At 42.6% G+C, this 18,159-nt stretch overlaps 2 protein-coding genes across 3 annotated transcripts; both read left to right on the top strand.

Annotated features, from left to right (window-relative positions):
- Window positions 1-2,931: 2,931 nt before the first annotated feature.
- PRELID3B (PRELI domain containing 3B) lies at window positions 2,932-13,048 on the top strand. 2 transcript variants are annotated; one of them, XM_003904545.4, is made up of 6 exons: window positions 2,932-3,137; window positions 7,567-7,735; window positions 8,912-9,001; window positions 9,430-9,500; window positions 9,616-9,718; window positions 11,058-13,048. In XM_003904545.4, the coding sequence occupies exons 1-6, from the start codon at window positions 3,106-3,108 to the stop codon at window positions 11,175-11,177; spliced, it is 585 nt and encodes a 194-aa protein (XP_003904594.1). In that variant the 5' UTR covers window positions 2,932-3,105; the 3' UTR covers window positions 11,178-13,048. The 2 variants fall into 2 exon arrangements, with proteins under 2 accessions (XP_003904594.1, XP_021776563.1); XM_021920871.2 differs by having other exon boundaries at window positions 3,031-3,137; window positions 7,553-7,735.
- A 794-nt stretch (window positions 13,049-13,842) lies between these two features.
- ATP5F1E (ATP synthase F1 subunit epsilon) lies at window positions 13,843-17,517 on the top strand. Its single transcript, XM_003904547.3, has 3 exons — window positions 13,843-13,983; window positions 15,778-15,904; window positions 17,353-17,517. Exons 1-2 carry the CDS (start codon window positions 13,952-13,954, stop codon window positions 15,899-15,901), a joined length of 156 nt encoding a protein of 51 aa, XP_003904596.1. The 5' UTR covers window positions 13,843-13,951; the 3' UTR covers window positions 15,902-15,904; window positions 17,353-17,517.
- The last annotated feature ends 642 nt before the right edge of the window (window positions 17,518-18,159 follow it).

Below are 18,159 nucleotides of genomic sequence, written 5' to 3'. Positions count from 1 at the left end.
TGGGTCTCTTGGCTGTGAACACCCAACCCTCCCTTTAAATATCCTCCAGTTGATTCTTGCCAGGCATGGTGGCTCATGCCTATAATCCCAGCACTTTGGGAGGCCGAGGCAGGCAGATCACTTGAGGTCAGGAGTTCAAGACCAGCCTGGTCAACATAGTGAAACCCCATCTCTACTAAAAATACAAAAATCAGCTGGGTGTGGTGGCATGCGCCTGTAATCCCAGCTACTCCAGAGGCTGAGGCAGGAGAATCACTTGAACCTAGGAGGCAGAGGTTGCAGTGAGCCAAGATCATGCCATTGCACTCCAGCCTGGGCCTGGGTGACAGAGTGAGACTCTGTCTAAAAAATAAATGAATAAATAAATAAATATCCTCTAGTTGATTCTCGACGTGTGTTTTGGTTTTGGTTCCTGGCCAGTTGTAAAGTTCCTTGTGGGTAAGAGTCACATCTTCATTCTCGTCCCAGACACGGAGCTCAGCAAGATCCCAACAGGAGATCCCAACAGGAAGGGTGTGGAGATATGTGTCATCCCTGGGGCAAGGGCCATAACTACTAGTCACCTAGTTAATTTCAAATCAAATTAATGACCTGTTGTTAATGACTTCTCTGTTTCTGTGAGAGGCACTGACAAGTAATACAGGGCTTAGGTATCTAAAAACCATTAATTTGCTTCCTCTGTGTCTCCTAAGAGAGTCTCCGAGAGAGAATCATTATGAAAGTCTTGCCCTCCAAATCCAAGTAAGAGGTGGTATTATTCCCACCATGAGGAGACACACAGAGAAGACACTTGGGTCCTGGATCTCCATCTTTCCATGCCCCATCCTATCACTCTAGATCTAGTAAGTAAAATTAGACTGATGTAGTGTGTGTGTTGCGGGCAGAGGAGATAGGTGTCATTTAATTTTCATGACTAAAACACAGAAATTTTGAACTTGAGGGCAGAATAATGTTCTCTAAATTAAACAGAACAGGAATGCTGAATGGTGAACAGCCTCATGGAACTCCAGGAATAGCAGGGACAGGCTGTTCTGTGCTGATGGTTCCTGAACCAGTGTTTTTAACACCCAGCGTCGTTAACTTTGCATCTTAGTCAAAGCTGAGGTACTCTCAGCAGCCCTTAAAGCATTACCTCCCCAAGAAATCACTCTTAAGTACTGTAGGTTTAAAAAAAGAAAATCGCAGGTACCACAAATTGCACTTAGCAACTACCCAACCATATTATTTCCTTCCTGTCTAATATAATTTTTGTTTTCCTGTATAAAGGACTTATGCTATTTTGAAAAATTATCCTCCCTTCTAAATTAACCTGGCTTTTAATTTGTTTTTAGCAATCAAACAAGCTAAGAACGAGAATGAGGTGGTCCTTCTAACTAGCTTCTAAGTAACTAGATGTAAAGATTTTCCTCCATAACCTTCATTTAAAGTGGCAAATTGTTCTGTTAGGAGGTAGACGGCTGTGGAGAGTGGGGGAGAGCAGGGTGGGAAGTCGTATTCTGAGAGGTAAACCAGGCAGTTTGTCCCCTGGACAAGGCTCATCTCTGAATGAAACCACATGCCACCTCCTCCTGGCCTAGCACTTCTTAGTCATTCTTTCATCCATTGATGCAACAAATAATTGTCATGTAGGAAGGGGGAAATCATTGAACAAGTCTGGCAAGAGCCTCGCCCTCAGGGGCTTACAGTCTAGCGGAAGTTACAACGAATAAACTAGATGACTCCATTAATTCATTCATCCCACAAATAGCTATTGATTTTTTTCATTTTTCAATAAATAATCATTTAGCCGTGACTATATGAGACACTAAGAATTATTTTTGAGCAAGACCGGCAAGATTCTTGCCTTCAAGTATTCAGTTCGATTGGGAATTATAACAAGTAAATTAACAAGATGACGTCAGAGGGGTAAGTGCTATAGAAAATGCAACATGAGGCCGGGCGCGGTGGCTCAAGCCTGTAATCCCAGCACTTTGGGAGGCCAAGACGGGTGGATCACGAGGTCAGGAGATCGAGACCATCCTGGCTAACACGGTGAAACCCCGTCTCTACTAAGAAATACAAAAAAAAAACTAGCCGGGCGAGGTGGCGGGCGCCTGTAGCCCCAGCTGCTCGGGAGGCTGAGGCCGGAGAATGGCGTGAACCCGGGACGCGGAGCTTGCAGTGAGCTGAGATCCGGCCACAGCACTCTAGCCTGGGCTACAGAGCCAGACTCCGTCTCAAAAAAAAAAAAAAAAAAAAAAAAAAAGAAAATGCAACATGATATTGTGATGAAGCACAGCAACGAGGTGAGAAACGGTAACGAGGGAACTCTCTCCGGGAGGCACATCTCAACTCAGATCCATCCTATGCACCTAGGGCAAGGTGTGCCCGGCCAGGAAGCTTTTCCACCCGACCCCTGGCACCGTGCTTCCGGACTTTACCCCTCGTTGGGGTATTATTCATGGGCATGTCTGATGTTAGCTTCTCCGCGTCCCGCCTTATTTATCCCCTCCGAGGGCTGCAAGCTCCTGGAGGGCAGGTGGGACGGGCACAGCTGGTCGGCTGGCTGGCTGGTGGATTTGGGACAACAGCCGGGGCTGACCCAGGAGGTGGCAGGAACTCTTCTATGGGGCACCAGGAAATTCTGCACAAGTGACCACTACAAGGAACATCCATGTCAGCAGGCTGACCGCATGCGTCCACACGCCTCGAAATGCCAGGCGAGGATATGCTGGGCCAGAAGGACAAGGAAGGCCAGGCGGGCGCCCAGGCACCTCCTGGACCTGACCCAACTCTGCCCAGAGGTCAAGGCTCCCGCCCCACCCGCCGCGCCTGCGCAGCACAGCGCCCGCGCCGGCCCCCGAAGCTGCCGTCTGCGGCACTGCGCCGGCGCCACGCGCCGGCGCTAAGGGGTGGGGTTTCCTTGCGCTGCGCGCAAGGCTGGGGCAAAACCCGGGCCGGGATAGGGCGTAGGGCCGCGCGTCGGGACGTCCCTCGCGTCGGGCCCGACAGCGCCTGCGCACTGCGCCGCCGGCTGGAGTGCTGGGGGCGGGGCAGGGGCCGGTGTAGCCTCTGTGCCTCGTTGTCCCCTGGCGCTACCCGGACATCGCTCAGGGTGCCGGCATCATGAAGATCTGGACTTCGGAGCACGTCTTTGAGTAAGTTTGGGGAGCGGGGGCGGCTCCGTGGAGGGCGGGCACGCTGGCCCTGGAGTCGAGGCGAGGCAGAGGCGGCCCGCAGGAGGCTTCTAGGCGTCGGGCCTAGCAAGGGGAGCAAACCCAGAAGTCTGCGGGCCCTGGCGACATGGAGGGCAGGCCAAGGTCACGACCCCGAGGCTCCCTAGCCGAGGGGACGGCTCCGACCTCCAGACCCAGGCAGACCTGCGACCGGGAGGGTGACGGGGGCCACTTCCAGGCTGTCCTCTACCATGAGGTAGCCTCGGGCCGGCGGCCTCCTGAGGTCCTGGGGGCGTCGCGGAGCACGAGGCCCTTGACAGCACTCAGGGTTGCCACATCCCGCCCTGCGAAACCCCTTTGGGACGTGGACCCGAGGATCTCAAAAGGGAAGTGTTGGTTTTCTCCAGAGTGTACTTTCCCTGGCCGCCTTTTGGGTGGAGTTTCTACCTCCGAATGTGAATTTCGGGTGAACTCTGGCCACCAGGATGTGAAACCTTTTCACAACTCGTTCATCTACGCAGCAGAGCCTTGGATTTGGAATTCAAGGTCTAGCTCTGGCTGCAATAAGCGTGTGACCCTGGGTTACCCATTTTTATCTGAGAGATGGAAAAGGACGGTCGTCAGGGACCACCCGTGTTAGATCCCTTTGAGGCCACGTTCAGGAACATCTTTTTGGATAATGTGAAATGTTTACTAACGAAAATAGGCCTTGAACCAGTTGGATGTGGAGAGTTAAATTCTCTTCCAGGTCCCTGATTCCATTTACAAAACAGCCACAAATTTAAGCAGCGAAATCCCTTTTTTCCCGAGTTACTTGCTCTGTTCCGCTGATCTTAATGTCGTTGCCACACCGTTTTAATTAGTATAACCTTGTAAATAAATATACTACAAAGCCATTTATGTTTTTAAAAGTGTCTCTGAAGGCATCTGTTACTTTTTATTTCTTTTTTGAGGCAGAATCTCTCTCTGTTGCCCAGGCTGGAGTGCAGTGGCGTGATCTTGGCTCACTGCAACCTCCGTCTCCAGTGTTCAAACGATTCTCCTGCCTTGGCCTCCCAAGTAGCTGGGATTACAGGCTCCCACCACCACGTCCGGCTAATTTTTGTATTTTTAGTAGAGATGGAGTTTCACCATGTTCATCAGGTTGGTCTCGAACTCCTGACCTCAAGTGATCCACCCGCCTCGGCCTCCCAAAGTGCCGGGATTACAGGTGTGGGCCACTGTGCCCAGGCTCTGAAGGCAACTTTTAACACGTTGTCAGCATTTGTACTTAGTGGGACACATCCTAGGGCCTGCTGTATCCTGCAAAGTATAGAATATTGGAATCAGAAGGAAGCTTTCTTTTCTCCCTACTGTTTACAGTCTTTCTGGGAGGAAAAAGACCCAAGATTTGTAGTCATTCAGATGTTCATTAACCTGGTCACATTCATCACTAATCCATTTCAGCTCTGAGGATGTTTAATTTCAGTCCTCTTCTAGGTTTGCATGCTTCAGAAGTTCTTAGCACTGAGTATCCCTAGAACTTTCTTCTCCCATATCTTCCCTAACTTTTCTTCCTGGCTCATCCTTCCCTGTACACTCTTTCTGCCTTTGTCTTCAGTACTTCCCTGTCTTTTCCCATTCAGTGTAAATGTTCAGTAAGATTCTGTTGGCCTTCCTGTGTTGGATTTCACCTGTGGTATTAATTGCTTTTTTTTTTTTTCTTTTTGTCACAGCCTTTTTTTTTTTGTCCTGGGAGAAGCACCCTGATCCGTGCTTTCTCCCCACATAATCTGAGCTGTTTGGTCAAAGTCCCAAATGATAGGTATACATTTATGGCACCCAGGGTCTGTACTTTGAGCTCCAGCCTCTCTCGAGCTTCGCTTTTCATTTTCAGGTGCCTGTTAGGCATCGCTACCCTCCTGTCCCACAGGCCCTTCAAACTCAACCTATCTGAAATTGAAGTCATCATCTCCCCTCACAAATCTGAGTGTTGTTTCTGATCTTTAGGATGTTACTCTCTAACAATATCTAAGTCATCATTCTACATCTTTTTTTTTTTTTTTTTTTTTTTTTGAGAGGGATTCTTGCTCAGTCGCCCAGGCTGGAGTGCAGAGGCGCGATCTCAGCTCACTGCAAGCTCCGCGTCTGGGGTTCACGCCATTCTCCTGCCTCAGCCTCCCAAGTAGCTGGGACTACAGGCGCCCGCCACCACGCCCGGCTAATTTTTTGCATTTTTAGTAGAGATGGGGTTTCACTGTGTTAGTCAGGATAGTCTCAATCTCCTAACCTTGTGATCTGCCCACCTTGGCTCCCAAAGTGCTGGGATTACAGGCGTGAGCCACCACGCCCGGCCATCATTCTACATCTTATCTGTCTTTGATTTTCCAACACTTTTCTTCTGAGGCCTGTAGTTGGTATCCAAGTGAAGTCATTCATTGATTCCTTCAACATACAGAGATGCCCAGTATGTGTCAGGCACTGTTCTTTGGATTGATTACATTTTAATAAGTAAATCAAGACATCGATGCTGCCCCAGTGGAGTTGATAATGTCCTCACCTCGTTTCAAAGGTGAAGAAGTTGGACAGGTCAGTGAGCCATAGCCAGGTCCTGATTGTACTTTGGTGTGGTCTTTGAATGTCTTCCATTGTGAGATCTTTCCCACGTAATTATGTTAATACAGCTCAGATTAATTGCTGGAACATTCCTAATCATAGTAAGTATTGTTTGTAATGTTTGAACTGGTTATGGTTCATAAAGCAATCTTGAGCCAAGCTAAGTCAACATCAGTGGTTTCAAGTTGGTTCAGAAAGGAGAGATGGACTAAATTACAAATAATGCATAACCACCCTGAAGTCATGCGATTATTAATTTTTTAGAGAGGGTTGGAGGAAGAGATAAGGGCATGGAAGCCAGTTAACCATGGTATATGACTGGATGGAGACCTGGGGAGGGTTCATCTGATTTTCATTTTAGAGAGTTGCCTTGGTAAGAATCAGAGTGCTTGGCCTATGTGCTTCTATTTGTGGGGACTCTTCAGATTGATGAAGCAACGCTGCTTATATACCTGCATTGATTGCTGGATAAGGCTGGAGACTAAAGACAGAATGAGGTTCATTGGTACAATATTGTAGAGAAAAGAATATTATAATGAAAACATTAAAAATGATGTCACTGGTTATCCAGGGTTCTGGGAAATCAATGGAGTTGAGATTTTCCTTTTGTTGACAAGATATAGTTGTCAATCTGAGTTCTCTAAAAAGTTGGAATAATGTCTACTTGTTTCACTTTTAGAAAAATAGAAAGTAATGCTGTGTGGCTTATCAGTCATTGCAGCTTGAAACATCATCCCCAGATCTTGTCTTTTTCCTTTAAATGAAGATGAGAGCACAGATAAGTAGTATAGAAGGCATTAGAATCAGACTGCAGGTGGACTAAATCACCTTTAATACTGATCGTACTTAATAAGGGGTCCTTTTGAAAATGGTATTTTTTTAGCCAGGCGTGGCGGTGGGCGCCTGTAGTCCCAGCTACTCGGGAGGCTGAGGCAGGAGAAAATGACATTTTTTGTACAAGTGTCTTATTCACAGAAGTTGTGACGTGAACAAAGGTGCGTCACATTTTGAATCACCCAAACACATGTGCTTTTTCAAGAAAATAAAGATCCTGCAAGTTATCAAGTGATGTGATATTATCACTTCAATACTAGGTGATAAGCAAACGCTTATTATATTAAAAGAGAATATTAGAAAATAGTATATTAGGAGTGCGCCTTAAGGACATTTTGTTACATTGAGTGACCTTTTCAAAACAGAAATCAGAATCACTCCTTTGAGAAAAACAATAGATAAAGATTGACTGGAGAAGCCACTGTTATTTATTACATTAAAATGAAGGGAAAGTTCAATAACGAAATCAATGCTTTGGATCTTTTTGTGATCCCTGTAAGAATTTATAGTGCTCATACATTCTTTTACTTTTTTTACTTCCTTATAAACTGATAGAATTGGGGTCAGAAAAAATAATAAGTGGCATAATCATACTTTTGGCTATTTGTTTCAGAACATAATTTTTAAATACATTTTCATGAATCACTGGTTCTTCCTAGAAACAATTTACATGTGAAAGTGGATAATGATAGGCAGGAAAGATGGTTTGAGAAACTATACCGTAATGCTTTGTAGGCTGCTTTGATCTTTATAGATAGGAGTTTTATTACATAGCCTGTATTGTGGAAAAATACTGAAGCCTGTTAAAAATGTAGATCAGGTTCCCATAATCATCAGTGTTTCAGAAGGTAATTTTTCCTAGATAAACTCATTAAACTTACGTTGGAATGAATGATTTGATAGATTATAAAAATTGTTTAACTCATATGCATATTTTTAAATGTTTGATTGTTTTGTTTTGTTTTTTGGTTCACATCGGCAGCCACCCATGGGAAACTGTTACAACAGCTGCAATGCAGAAATACCCAAACCCTATGAACCCAAGTGTGGTTGGAGTTGATGTGTTGGACAGACACATAGATCCCTCTGGAAAGTTGCACAGCCACAGACTTCTCAGCACAGAGTGGGGACTGCCTTCCATTGTGAAGTCTGTAAGTGTGTCTTTATTCCTGGAGAAATGTGACTGCTGTTGAGAAGTTTTCTAAACCGCATTATACTTTCAAATAGGTTGTGGGAGCCTATTCTGAATGTCATTTTTTTGCATCCGTTCAAGTTGTATTATAATAAACTTGAATTATGAGTGTATAATGAATTGGAAATATTATTACAGTCTTCATGAAGGCACCCGATAAAATTTTCTTAAGGAAGCCAGCTAATGCTGTGTAATCTGAAAGGAGTTATATTCTGCTTTTTCTGCTTTTGCCAGCAACTTGAGACCAATGCTAAGATTTGGCAGTAATGGTCTGGTCATAATTGTTAGGTGGCAGTTCTGTGGTCAGTGGTGGGTTATGTACCTTAAGGAGTATGTTCTCGGACTTGTTATTGCCACATTTGTTCCAAGGTCTGGAATTCCTTCCTGTACATTTAGAAAATTCTGTTCCCTTAAGAATGAACAGGCTTTAGTGAGCAGATTTTACCAGGGAGAAACTAGAATGCCAGTTTACCATAATGTGAGAATACTGGTGTAATAAGTGGATCCAGGTTTCTTTAGAGGGTCTCTTTATGGAGAGTAGGTTCACCAAGAAAACTAAAGTACACGTTTTCAGTAGGAATGTACTTACTGCCTCCTTTATGCAAACCATAGTGCAGACACAGAAATGAGCAGAGCTGGGGGTGGGCTTAGGGTCATAGCACAGAGAGTGACAGTGGACACTGATGTGTGATCCTCCATCGTGAGAAAGCTGTTTTTCTGTCTGAAGAATGAAGCTGAGGTGCCCCCTCCCTTGGGCTGTTCTAGGACGATGCTGATAGATGCCTTTGAGTTCTCCTTTTTCTAGCTGCCATGTTGCCCCAAACCTGATTTCCATATTTCAGCCTCAGCGCTCCACTGTCGCACTGCGGCAGATTCAGGGTGGTGCCTCACGTTGCAGACATTCTCAGTGGGCTGGTTTCTAATTGCCCCTGGGAAAAGTTTTTGTGTCTGGCAGCCTCCTCTCATCCATGATATGTGAGTAGGCCTCCTTTCTGACCTTTGTTTCCTCTCGTTTTTAGGAAGCAGATTTTTGGTTCAAAATATTGTAACACATTTTTTCCTTCAAATAAAATGTTGGTACACTTGGTAAGAAATTCTTCCTCCTCTGATTCCTAATTCTGAATGTTTTACTTAGCTTATTGGTGCAGCAAGAACGAAAACATATGTGCAAGAACATTCTGTAGTTGATCCTGTAGAGAAAACAATGGAACTTAAATCTACTAATGTAAGTCTTGGCTTCCTTTTGTTTCATTTCTAACTATCTGGCTGAGTTCTTTGTCTCTCTCCTAGTTGCCATAGAAGTGAGTGCATGTTCATGGTGTGGTTCAGAGAATCCCTGCTTATGTGCTGGCCTGACTTGGCCCTGGGTGTCGCTTCCAAACTTCCTGCTCTCATGATCCTGCGTATCTCTAAGGGGATGGCACTCAATAAAATGAGTTTGGGATTATGTGTATTATCATTATTATACTTTATTTCCTCAACTTTACTTTTTAAATAAAAAGTAGACAGTGAATAGTTTATGCAATAATAGCAGCGGTTTGTTTGTTGTTTTATATGTTTAGTAAGATTTTGGCTTGTGTGTTGATTTTGGCAACATTTTGAATCTTCAGTTCCAAAATGATTTGACCTTTTTTTTTTTTTTTCATTCTGTAGATTTCATTTACAAACATGGTTTCAGTAGATGAGAGACTTATATACAAACCACATCCTCAGGATCCAGACAAGTGAGTAAAAAATATTTTAACAAATGCATTGTAAAGGGTGTTTAAGTTTTTTTATCAAGTTTTTTGAAAATGAAAGCTGGATCATCTGAATCTGTATGAATATGTTTTGTTCCAGAACTGTTTTGACTCAAGAAGCCATAATCACTGTGAAAGGCGTTAGCCTCAGCAGTTACCTTGAAGGACTAATGGCAAGTACGATATCCTCAAACGCTAGTAAAGTAAGTGAGGCTGCTTCTTGGTTATTATCCCTGGTTCGTTTCGTGGGAATGGAATGGGGTGCTGACTGCACATGTGTCCTTGTAAGCCAACCCTTGCCAGTTCTACCATAGGAAACTGCAGCACATTGGACAGTTACTTACCAAGGCTCTGGGTTCACATCCAAGCTCTAACTTTTAGCCTTTTAACCTTGGGCAATTAAGTTAACCTTTCTATGCCTCCGTTTCCTGTTTTTGAAGTGGAGATTACCCATTTTACAGGGTTTGCATGGAGTAAATGAGATAACATATGGAAAGTGTGTAGCCTGGGGCCCAGCACTCAGGAAGTACTCAATGATGTGTAGCTGTGTGTCATTTAAAGCACTGTTTCTCAACCTTTTTCACTATTGTCTCCCCCCAACTCGTTTGAGACATATTTTCCCTAATTGCCACCTCCATTAAGTTATGTAACATATACATATGTGTGGACTTTATACATAAAAGAGGGAAATTTTTTCCATCCCCCCCAAGAACCAATTTTTGCTTATTGAGAATGCATGATCTAAAACAGTAAGTTTAGAGAAAGATGCCTAATGCACTGTTGCATAACACATGGTTAATGTAGTTATCAGGAGATACTCATGGATGCCTTCTCTGTGCCATGCAGAGTGCTAGGCTAGACAGGGGATACAGCAGGGAGCAAAATAAATGTGGTCCCTGCCCTCGTGGAACTAAGAGGCAGGTGAAATTAATCACACAGCATTTCATTAGGAAAGAAAAGGTACAGAAAGGTATGAGAGTGCTTAATGAGTGTTCAGTAACTGATGTTTCTGCTGAGCGCCAAATGGGGGCAGGTGGATTGCGAGCGGTATGCCAAGAAAAGTGTTCTAGGTGGAGGAGCTGCATGTGCAAAGGCCCTGGAACAGGAAGTGGGGAGTGCTCTGTTTTTCAAGGAACTGCATAGAACACTAGGAGAGAAGGGGTGAGGAGGGAGTTGAGGACCAGATCCCTTGTACAGGATTTTGGTTTACAATATAAAGAAAAGGGATTTGACCTTCTTGTCCCCCTAAAAAGGGGACCACTATAATCATGAAACAAACAAGACATTCTGTCATTGTAGATTCATTTGAGAACATCTTTTGCATACAAAATAAAAGTCAGTTTATGGATCAAGCCAGTTGCTCAAGGCATTTGATGTTTGCTAAATAACATTAGAAAAGAAAAAGCCAGGACAAAAACGATCTGTCATCCTGAGATTGAGTTAAACTTGTCATACTCCTTGTTACTTCCTGGTGTGTCATTAGTTCAATATATGCCTTTGCTCTCACTCAGTAACAATAAATGTATTGGATTTTTGTTTAAGGGCCGAGAAGCAATGGAATGGGTAATACATAAATTAAATGCTGAGATTGAAGAACTGACAGCCTCAGCAAGAGGAACCATAAGGACTCCAATGGCAGCAGCAGCGTTTGCAGAGAAGTGATCATGACAGTTGGTAGACAACATCGGGTACTCCAGGTCTCTCCAAGCTGACTATATATTTATTTGTTATTTAAAAAATACAACTATATTTTGGGGTTTTGTTTTTTGTTTTTTGTTTTTTTATAAGAAGGTGTAAGGCTGTGTGACTTGATCTAAACAGATGCAGGGCCTCTAAATAAAAGGGATCATCTGAAATTAATGTTGTTTGAAATTACTATCTTGATTTTGAGGGTTCCAATATTTCTGTGAAAACTGAACAAGAACTTCTTGGAAACTGGTATTGATATTCAGTCTCCTTAAGGTAGAATTTTCAAGCTTTTCATACATTGGAACTCCACCTGACTTTGGACCAACCCCAGAACAGAGCAGAGCCACCTCCTATAGACACCCATTGCCCTGCTGCTGTACACTTCAACAGCTTGCACAAGGGAGCTCACTTAAAAGGAGAAATTGTGTAGTTGTAAAATATTTTTTGTGTAAAATACCTTACTCTGCTATAAACCACCATTAAAAACCAGTGTTTTGATTTGGTACTTAAATATTTTTGTAGTGAAAAATTATCACTGAAGTAACATGACTCCAACAAAAGTATGGTTTCATTATAAAAGAGTACTGTATTGATTTGCCAAAGTTTTGTGACTTAGTAAAGGTATTAACTTCCTTGGATTTGTACTTTGTGATTTAGTATGCTGTGTCGTGGGCTGGTTATGTTAACCGAAAAAAATAAAGTAATTACCTGAGTTTTGCAGCGCTCTAACTTAAACAGAAGAACAGCTGTTCACATCTTTTAGCATTTCACATTTGCCTAACTTAAAAATTGCCATGTGTCAAAATCATGGTTTTGTAATTGCTAAGGCATATGTCAGGTTATTTGAATATAATTACTTTTTGAAGTAATTGTGACCACAAAACATCTTTTTTACATGAAGGAGCATTTTACATTTGAGTAATTTGAAATTATTCAAATGATGTCTTGCTCTGAGGCATAAACCCCAGGTACTTAGTGTTTTTAATAATATGGTGCCACCGCAGGATTTGGGGGTGGTGGGAAAGAACAAGGATAATGGTAGGGGGAGGCTTGGCCTGAAACTAACCACTACGTGAATTGCACTGCAGGTTTTACTTATGGGAATTCCTTATTTGGGATGTCAGGAGGGCAGTTGCAAACTGAAAAACAATCTAGTAAATGTACTTTGTTTTATATATTGTAGCAGGCAATTAACCACTAAATAATAGCTTTGACATTTGCAATTGTTGCATAGAGTATTTTTGTTAGAAGATGATTAGCTCTTGCCTTTATTTTACAGTGCTTAGTGTGATAAACTTCGTCATGTTTTCTATCAAAGAGACCAGTTAATATATGTACATAAACCACAGAAATAGTATAACAAACTATTTTTAAATTATCGTTTTCCTACTTAAACATTGTTTAGCTTAAGACTTCTTAGGACATTTGTAAAAGCAGGTTAAATTTAATAAGGTTTCTGATTATTTTTTTGTAACCAGAGATAGTTTTTACAAGTGAAATAACATTTCAGCTAAATAAAATATCGCTAAATAATTGATACTTGATGAAAATCTGCTTTGTATAATTTCTGCAAATTATCCTTGTTCTGAAAAAGGTGTAATGACCTAATGATAGAGATTTTTAAATCCTTATCCTTTGATTTTTTTTAAACTCTGACCTAATGATAAAACTCTATAAATTTTCATTTTCCAGTGCAGTTAAACATAAATGCACAACAAGCAAATGAATTTAAGAGAACTAAACTGGAATAAGTGTTCATAAATGAAACCCTTGGACTATTTAATACTAAAGTTGGTATGTGGATTAAGAAAAACTTTTGTTAATAAAAACTTTCTTTTAAGTGATGTTTTTCCTGATTATAATTTCTTTTTAGTAATTAAAGGTGAAGGGCAAAGGCTTCTTTTGACAGAAACACTTTAATTCCTAGACTGTGAGCCTTCACTGCGTTGGGTTAGAGCTTCTATCACAGGCACTGAGATGAGCATTTTCCCGGCCCCGTGGCAGCTCCCCTGTGCCTCCAGTGAGTTTTCCACACATTTTTCTTCCCATCCATTACGGGCAACAGTGGCAACTGTTGCCTTACCCTCCCTCATGTCGCACATCGGAAGCAGGTCCTAGAACTACAGAAAACGCCAGTCTCCACTGGGTTTCCAGGGTTTAGTGTCACTCCGAGAAAGGGGGTGCCCTAAGAGCCTTTCTAAATCTCAGCTCTCAGGACACGCTTGTCTGCCCACAGATATAAAAGAGCCGGCGCCGTTTCCCTGAAGCGCGTGCAAAGCCAGGCTCTCGGGGCCGCCGTGCCCGCGCCGCCTCGCGTCTTCGCTTCCCGAAAGTACGCGACTCCGCGGCCCTCAGCAAGCGGAGCTGCCCCGGCCTTCTTGCCTTCTTGCCTTCTTGCCTTCTTGCCCCGGTCGCCCCCGCCGGGGCAATACGGCAGCTCCGGGACACACTCCCCGGGCGCTCTTGGAGCCAATAGGTGGGCGCGGCCGGCCGACCCGCCCAGGGATTGGCACCCGCAGTCCAGATCGCGCGCGCCCATTGGCTCCCGGCGCCGGGGGGCTTCCGCGGCAGGGCAGCAGGGGCCGTGCACAGGGGCGGGGCCGGGTAGGAGGCGGCGATTGGCAGGTACGCACGCCCCGCCCCTTCCGCTTCTGTGGTCTGCTCTTCCTGCGGCTGAACCGCCCGGCTGAGCCGACATTGTCGGCGTCTTAGCGATTCGGTCCGACGCGCTCCACTTTCGCTACAGCATGGTGGCCTACTGGCGACAGGCTGGACTCAGGTAGGCCCAGGCCTCCAGAGGGAAGGGCCCCGTGAGCCCGGCCCGCGCGCATCCCCGTGCCCAGAGGTCATACAGGACACGGAGCAGTGGCCCCACGCGTGACCGGGGTTGGGCCGAACCTCGGGCGTCGCCGCCAAGATGGCGTCGCTGTGGGCAAAGCGCTCAGGCAGGCGAGGCCTCGGCCTCGCGTGGGAGTGCGTCTGTGTACTGCCTCGCTTCCCACAGGTGCGGCCCAGCACCCGCACAGTGCCCGTGGACACCTTTGTGAATGGGAGGTTTCGAGAGAGAGAGAGGCCAGCTCTTACTCAGCAAACCTTTTTCTTCTAGAATGGTGCTGGAGCCAGGTGGTGAAAGTAGTACAGTCACATCCACCTCAGTAAACAGGAGATTTCTCTCCACGTGACAGCTGTTAGCCGCTTTGACTTTTAATCCAGCATCGAGATGGAGCCTTTTACGACTTTACACATTTTTTTTTTAAACTATTAATTCCTGTTGATCTCAGGTTTCCGTGTAAAAGGGGTGAAAGCCACTGGTAAACTATTCAGAGCTCCGCACAAAGGTGAGAGGTGGCTCCTGGAAAGCTCAAATATGGAACCCACTTGAGGACATGGTGTCTCAATAGTGGAAGCGCAAACCATTGGTCTAGGTGTCACATCTAATTTTTTTTATGCGTGCACCTGAGTGAGCAGAAGTACCTTGCTCCCGGTGACACACCTTGTTAGTTGACTAGATGGTGTAGCACTTTACATTTTGTGGGTACTTGTGACTACACTACAACGGAGCTTCCCAACTTGCTGAGGTCAAGCAAGCGAAGTCTTGTAGAATTGGAAGGATGGAAGGTAGTAGATACCATTTATTAGGCAACCTACCCTGTGATCCATAACTTTTCGCACTTGTTTTTCCTCCTCCCAGCTATCAGCAGGACAGGTATTATCCTTTTATTCTATTGTTTTTTCAGGTGAATAAACATGCTGAAAAGGTTGAACAGCCTGAAGGTCACCAGTTAGTAAGAATGGAAGCAGGCATTGGAACTCATACCTCAGAGTCCCCAAAATAAATTCTAAAACATGAGAAAATTGCACCCCTCCCCACTTCCTGTTTTTCAAAAGTGGGAAAGGTGATCTGACATCTTTTGGAAACTACAACGTTGATGGGAGTCCATCTACCAAACAGGAAGCAGGTTTTACAATTTTGCTAGAATTGATGATGTTCTCAAAGCACTTTTCAGTGTAATTTAGAAATCTTGATTAGGAGGTATTTTCAGTGGCAGACTTGTAAGACAGAATTCATTTTTCTCAGAAAAGAGTTTAAATAATTTAGAAAGAATTGTTGTAATTCAAAATAGTTTTCTCTTAATTATGTATACCTCATTTTCCAAGAGTAATAAAAGTTTTAAGGAGAGAAATTGAGGAGAGAATTGATGATGCATTCTTGTTATAGTCGCTAAACATTTCAGGGTTTTTTTTTTTTTCTGTGCTGTGGGATTTTTAAAAACATTTATGCATCTTTTATTTTGAATTACTATACACTAAAGAGAAAACACAGTACAAAGAAGAAAAATCAAAGATCATCTGTCCAAACACCAATTAATACTTTGGTACATATTTTTCTAGTGTTCTTTTTCTTTGTATAGATTGTTTTTGGCATTAGTCATATTTTTAAAACCAGTTCTGCAATAAGGTACTACCAAACCAAAATAAAAAGTACAGGAAGAAAAGCGAAAGCACAGTAGTAACAGTTGGTCTGGCTGGAATATTGATAATTAACTATATACCTTCTCTCATTTTCTCCCAGCTACATCCGATACTCCCAGATCTGTGCAAAAGCAGTCAGAGATGCACTGAAGACAGAATTCAAAGCAAATGCCGAGAAGGCTTCTGGCAGCAGCGTCAAAATTGTGAAAGTAAAGAAGGAATAATCTGTAAGTTACTGATGTATTTAGAAGAACAGTTGCATCTTAAGTTTTTAGAGCACCGTAAAAATCAAAATAATTTTAATTTTGGGTTCTATTCATTTTTTTAGTCAGTGTATTTGGAAGTTATTAGGATAATATAATTTAAAGCATGCAAGTTATAGAAGTCCCATGGTCTAATAAAAAGAAAGTCTTTTTGGGCCCGACAAGCAGAAGTAATTGGCACATTGATTTTCAATTCATTTAGCAATGCTTAGGTAGAGAGCCATCTTATTTTAGTTAAACCTGTTTCATTTGTCTGCACAAATCAAGTAACTTGGAGGATGAACTCCCCACTTTTGTAATTGCTATTGGAGTTACATAATAGTTCAAGAGCATAAAAAACTACAGTTCTTTACATTTTTATTTCCCCCACATCTACTAATATTCTCACAAACCACTACTTCCCGAACATAATAACTACAAGTACAGGCAAGGGTCCTGCTGTTGCATCAAGCAATAAAATATGCAAGAACCTGCAGTGAATACTGTTTTGCTAATTTATTATGTTTTCAGAGGGTTTGGTTCATTTTACTTTTTCAAAGATGTTGGTGATGTAAAGTTACATTCACATGAAATAAAAAGTTCTGTACAGTTGATAAGTGTAGACTTTTGTGTTCCAAATTAAAAAATGGTTTGATCTCAAAAGTACTTTCTTGACATTGTTATTTCAAAAGTAGGCAAGGCAAATTATCAGAGATGTTTTTCAGGTTTAATTTTTCTAGTTTTGCTTTTAAAAAGCTTCAGACCCATAATAGCACAGAAATGTGATAAATATTAATTCTTTGGCAGCTTGTGGTTATGAGCAATTTTACTTATTGAAACTGTCTCCCCTAACTTTTCATTTTCATTTTGAATTAGTAAATATTTTATTACAAGTCTGGAGATGCAGTGTTTTGAATTTAGCCCTTTTTCTAGGGGCTCTCTGTCTAATCTTGTAATTCTGAGTAATGAGACCTGGTTTTATGTTGGGTTGTTTTGTTTTAACAGTAAGCTAACAGAAAATCAGTTGGCCTCACTCGGCTCAGAGCCACCAGACTGCATCTAACGCTGAGATTTTGCAAAGTCCTGGGGGTCAGGAAGTAGTGTCGATCCCCTTAAAGCATTAGCCCCTCTCTGTTACGCCCTTCGGGGTTACTGACCCCACCTCATTAGCACAAGGAGATGTTAGTGTCTTTTAAAGGCAAAGTAGTTTCTTTATTGCTGGGAGAGTGTTTACTTTTAGTCAGCGGAGAAATTCCTGCTTGACTAAACCTGTGTACTTGAACCAGTGCTTGTTTACATCTGAGCCAAGACAGTGTGAATGATAGCCACGGTTATACAGTTCACTATAAGGAAGTTATTTCTTATATTCATGTTGAGTTTTTAAGAAAACCAAGAACTAGCCAGCAACTGTTGCATTTTCTTTTTCCTCCTAGACCCTGACTAAAGCTCGAAATGCTACATTTCCAAGGTGAAGATGTGTGGGCACATGTTATGGCAGATTGAAAAGGATCTCATTTCATGGGGAAAAAAAAAATTCCTGTCTTGTTCATAAATTGACAATGTCAATAAATTGAAGTATGGTTCACTGTTACTCTTGATTTTTAGTTTGTCAGACTTTTTCATTTTCTTTAAAGGAACTCTGCACAGTTGCGTGATTATGGCCATGTGAACCAGGATTTCTTAAAAGCAGGGGAAGGCAGATTTAATATATAGTGACCAAAGGGATTCAGAAAGGATTTTGAAAATGTCTCAAAATAGTTGTTTCATGACATTAATTGGTGATCAAAATTATCTGCTGTCATTGAGGCTTTGTAGTCCCTTATGTTTGAATTGTTGCCATGTCAGAATAATGACATGGTCATCAGTAACCTACATGGAAATAATTATTAAATCCTAAAAGCATTGATTAGAAGAAGAAACACTAAATTGTACTCGTTTTGTATTGTGCACTTAAAACCTATAGATAAGAACAATTACAGAATTTAAGCACAAAATGTTTTTCACATTGTTTTGTAAATGAATATATTGTGGTAGCATTTCTCTTAGGAAATGTGGAAACTAATAACTTGCTCATTGAGTTGATAGCCAAACTGAAGTTAAAATCTAGGAGTTTTGACTATAGGTCTGAGACACGGTGACCACAACATCAGTTTCTTGATATTTCCATAGTGATTCATTCATTCATTATTTAGGGATGGAAAATTGTTGCAAGTTATGTCGTTACCTTTCTTTGAAACTTG

This window comes from Papio anubis, chromosome 16 (genome assembly GCF_008728515.1).
Source record: "Papio anubis isolate 15944 chromosome 16, Panubis1.0, whole genome shotgun sequence".
Taxonomy (NCBI): Eukaryota; Metazoa; Chordata; class Mammalia; order Primates; family Cercopithecidae; genus Papio; species Papio anubis.
This window is presented reverse-complemented; position numbering and strand designations above follow the sequence as displayed.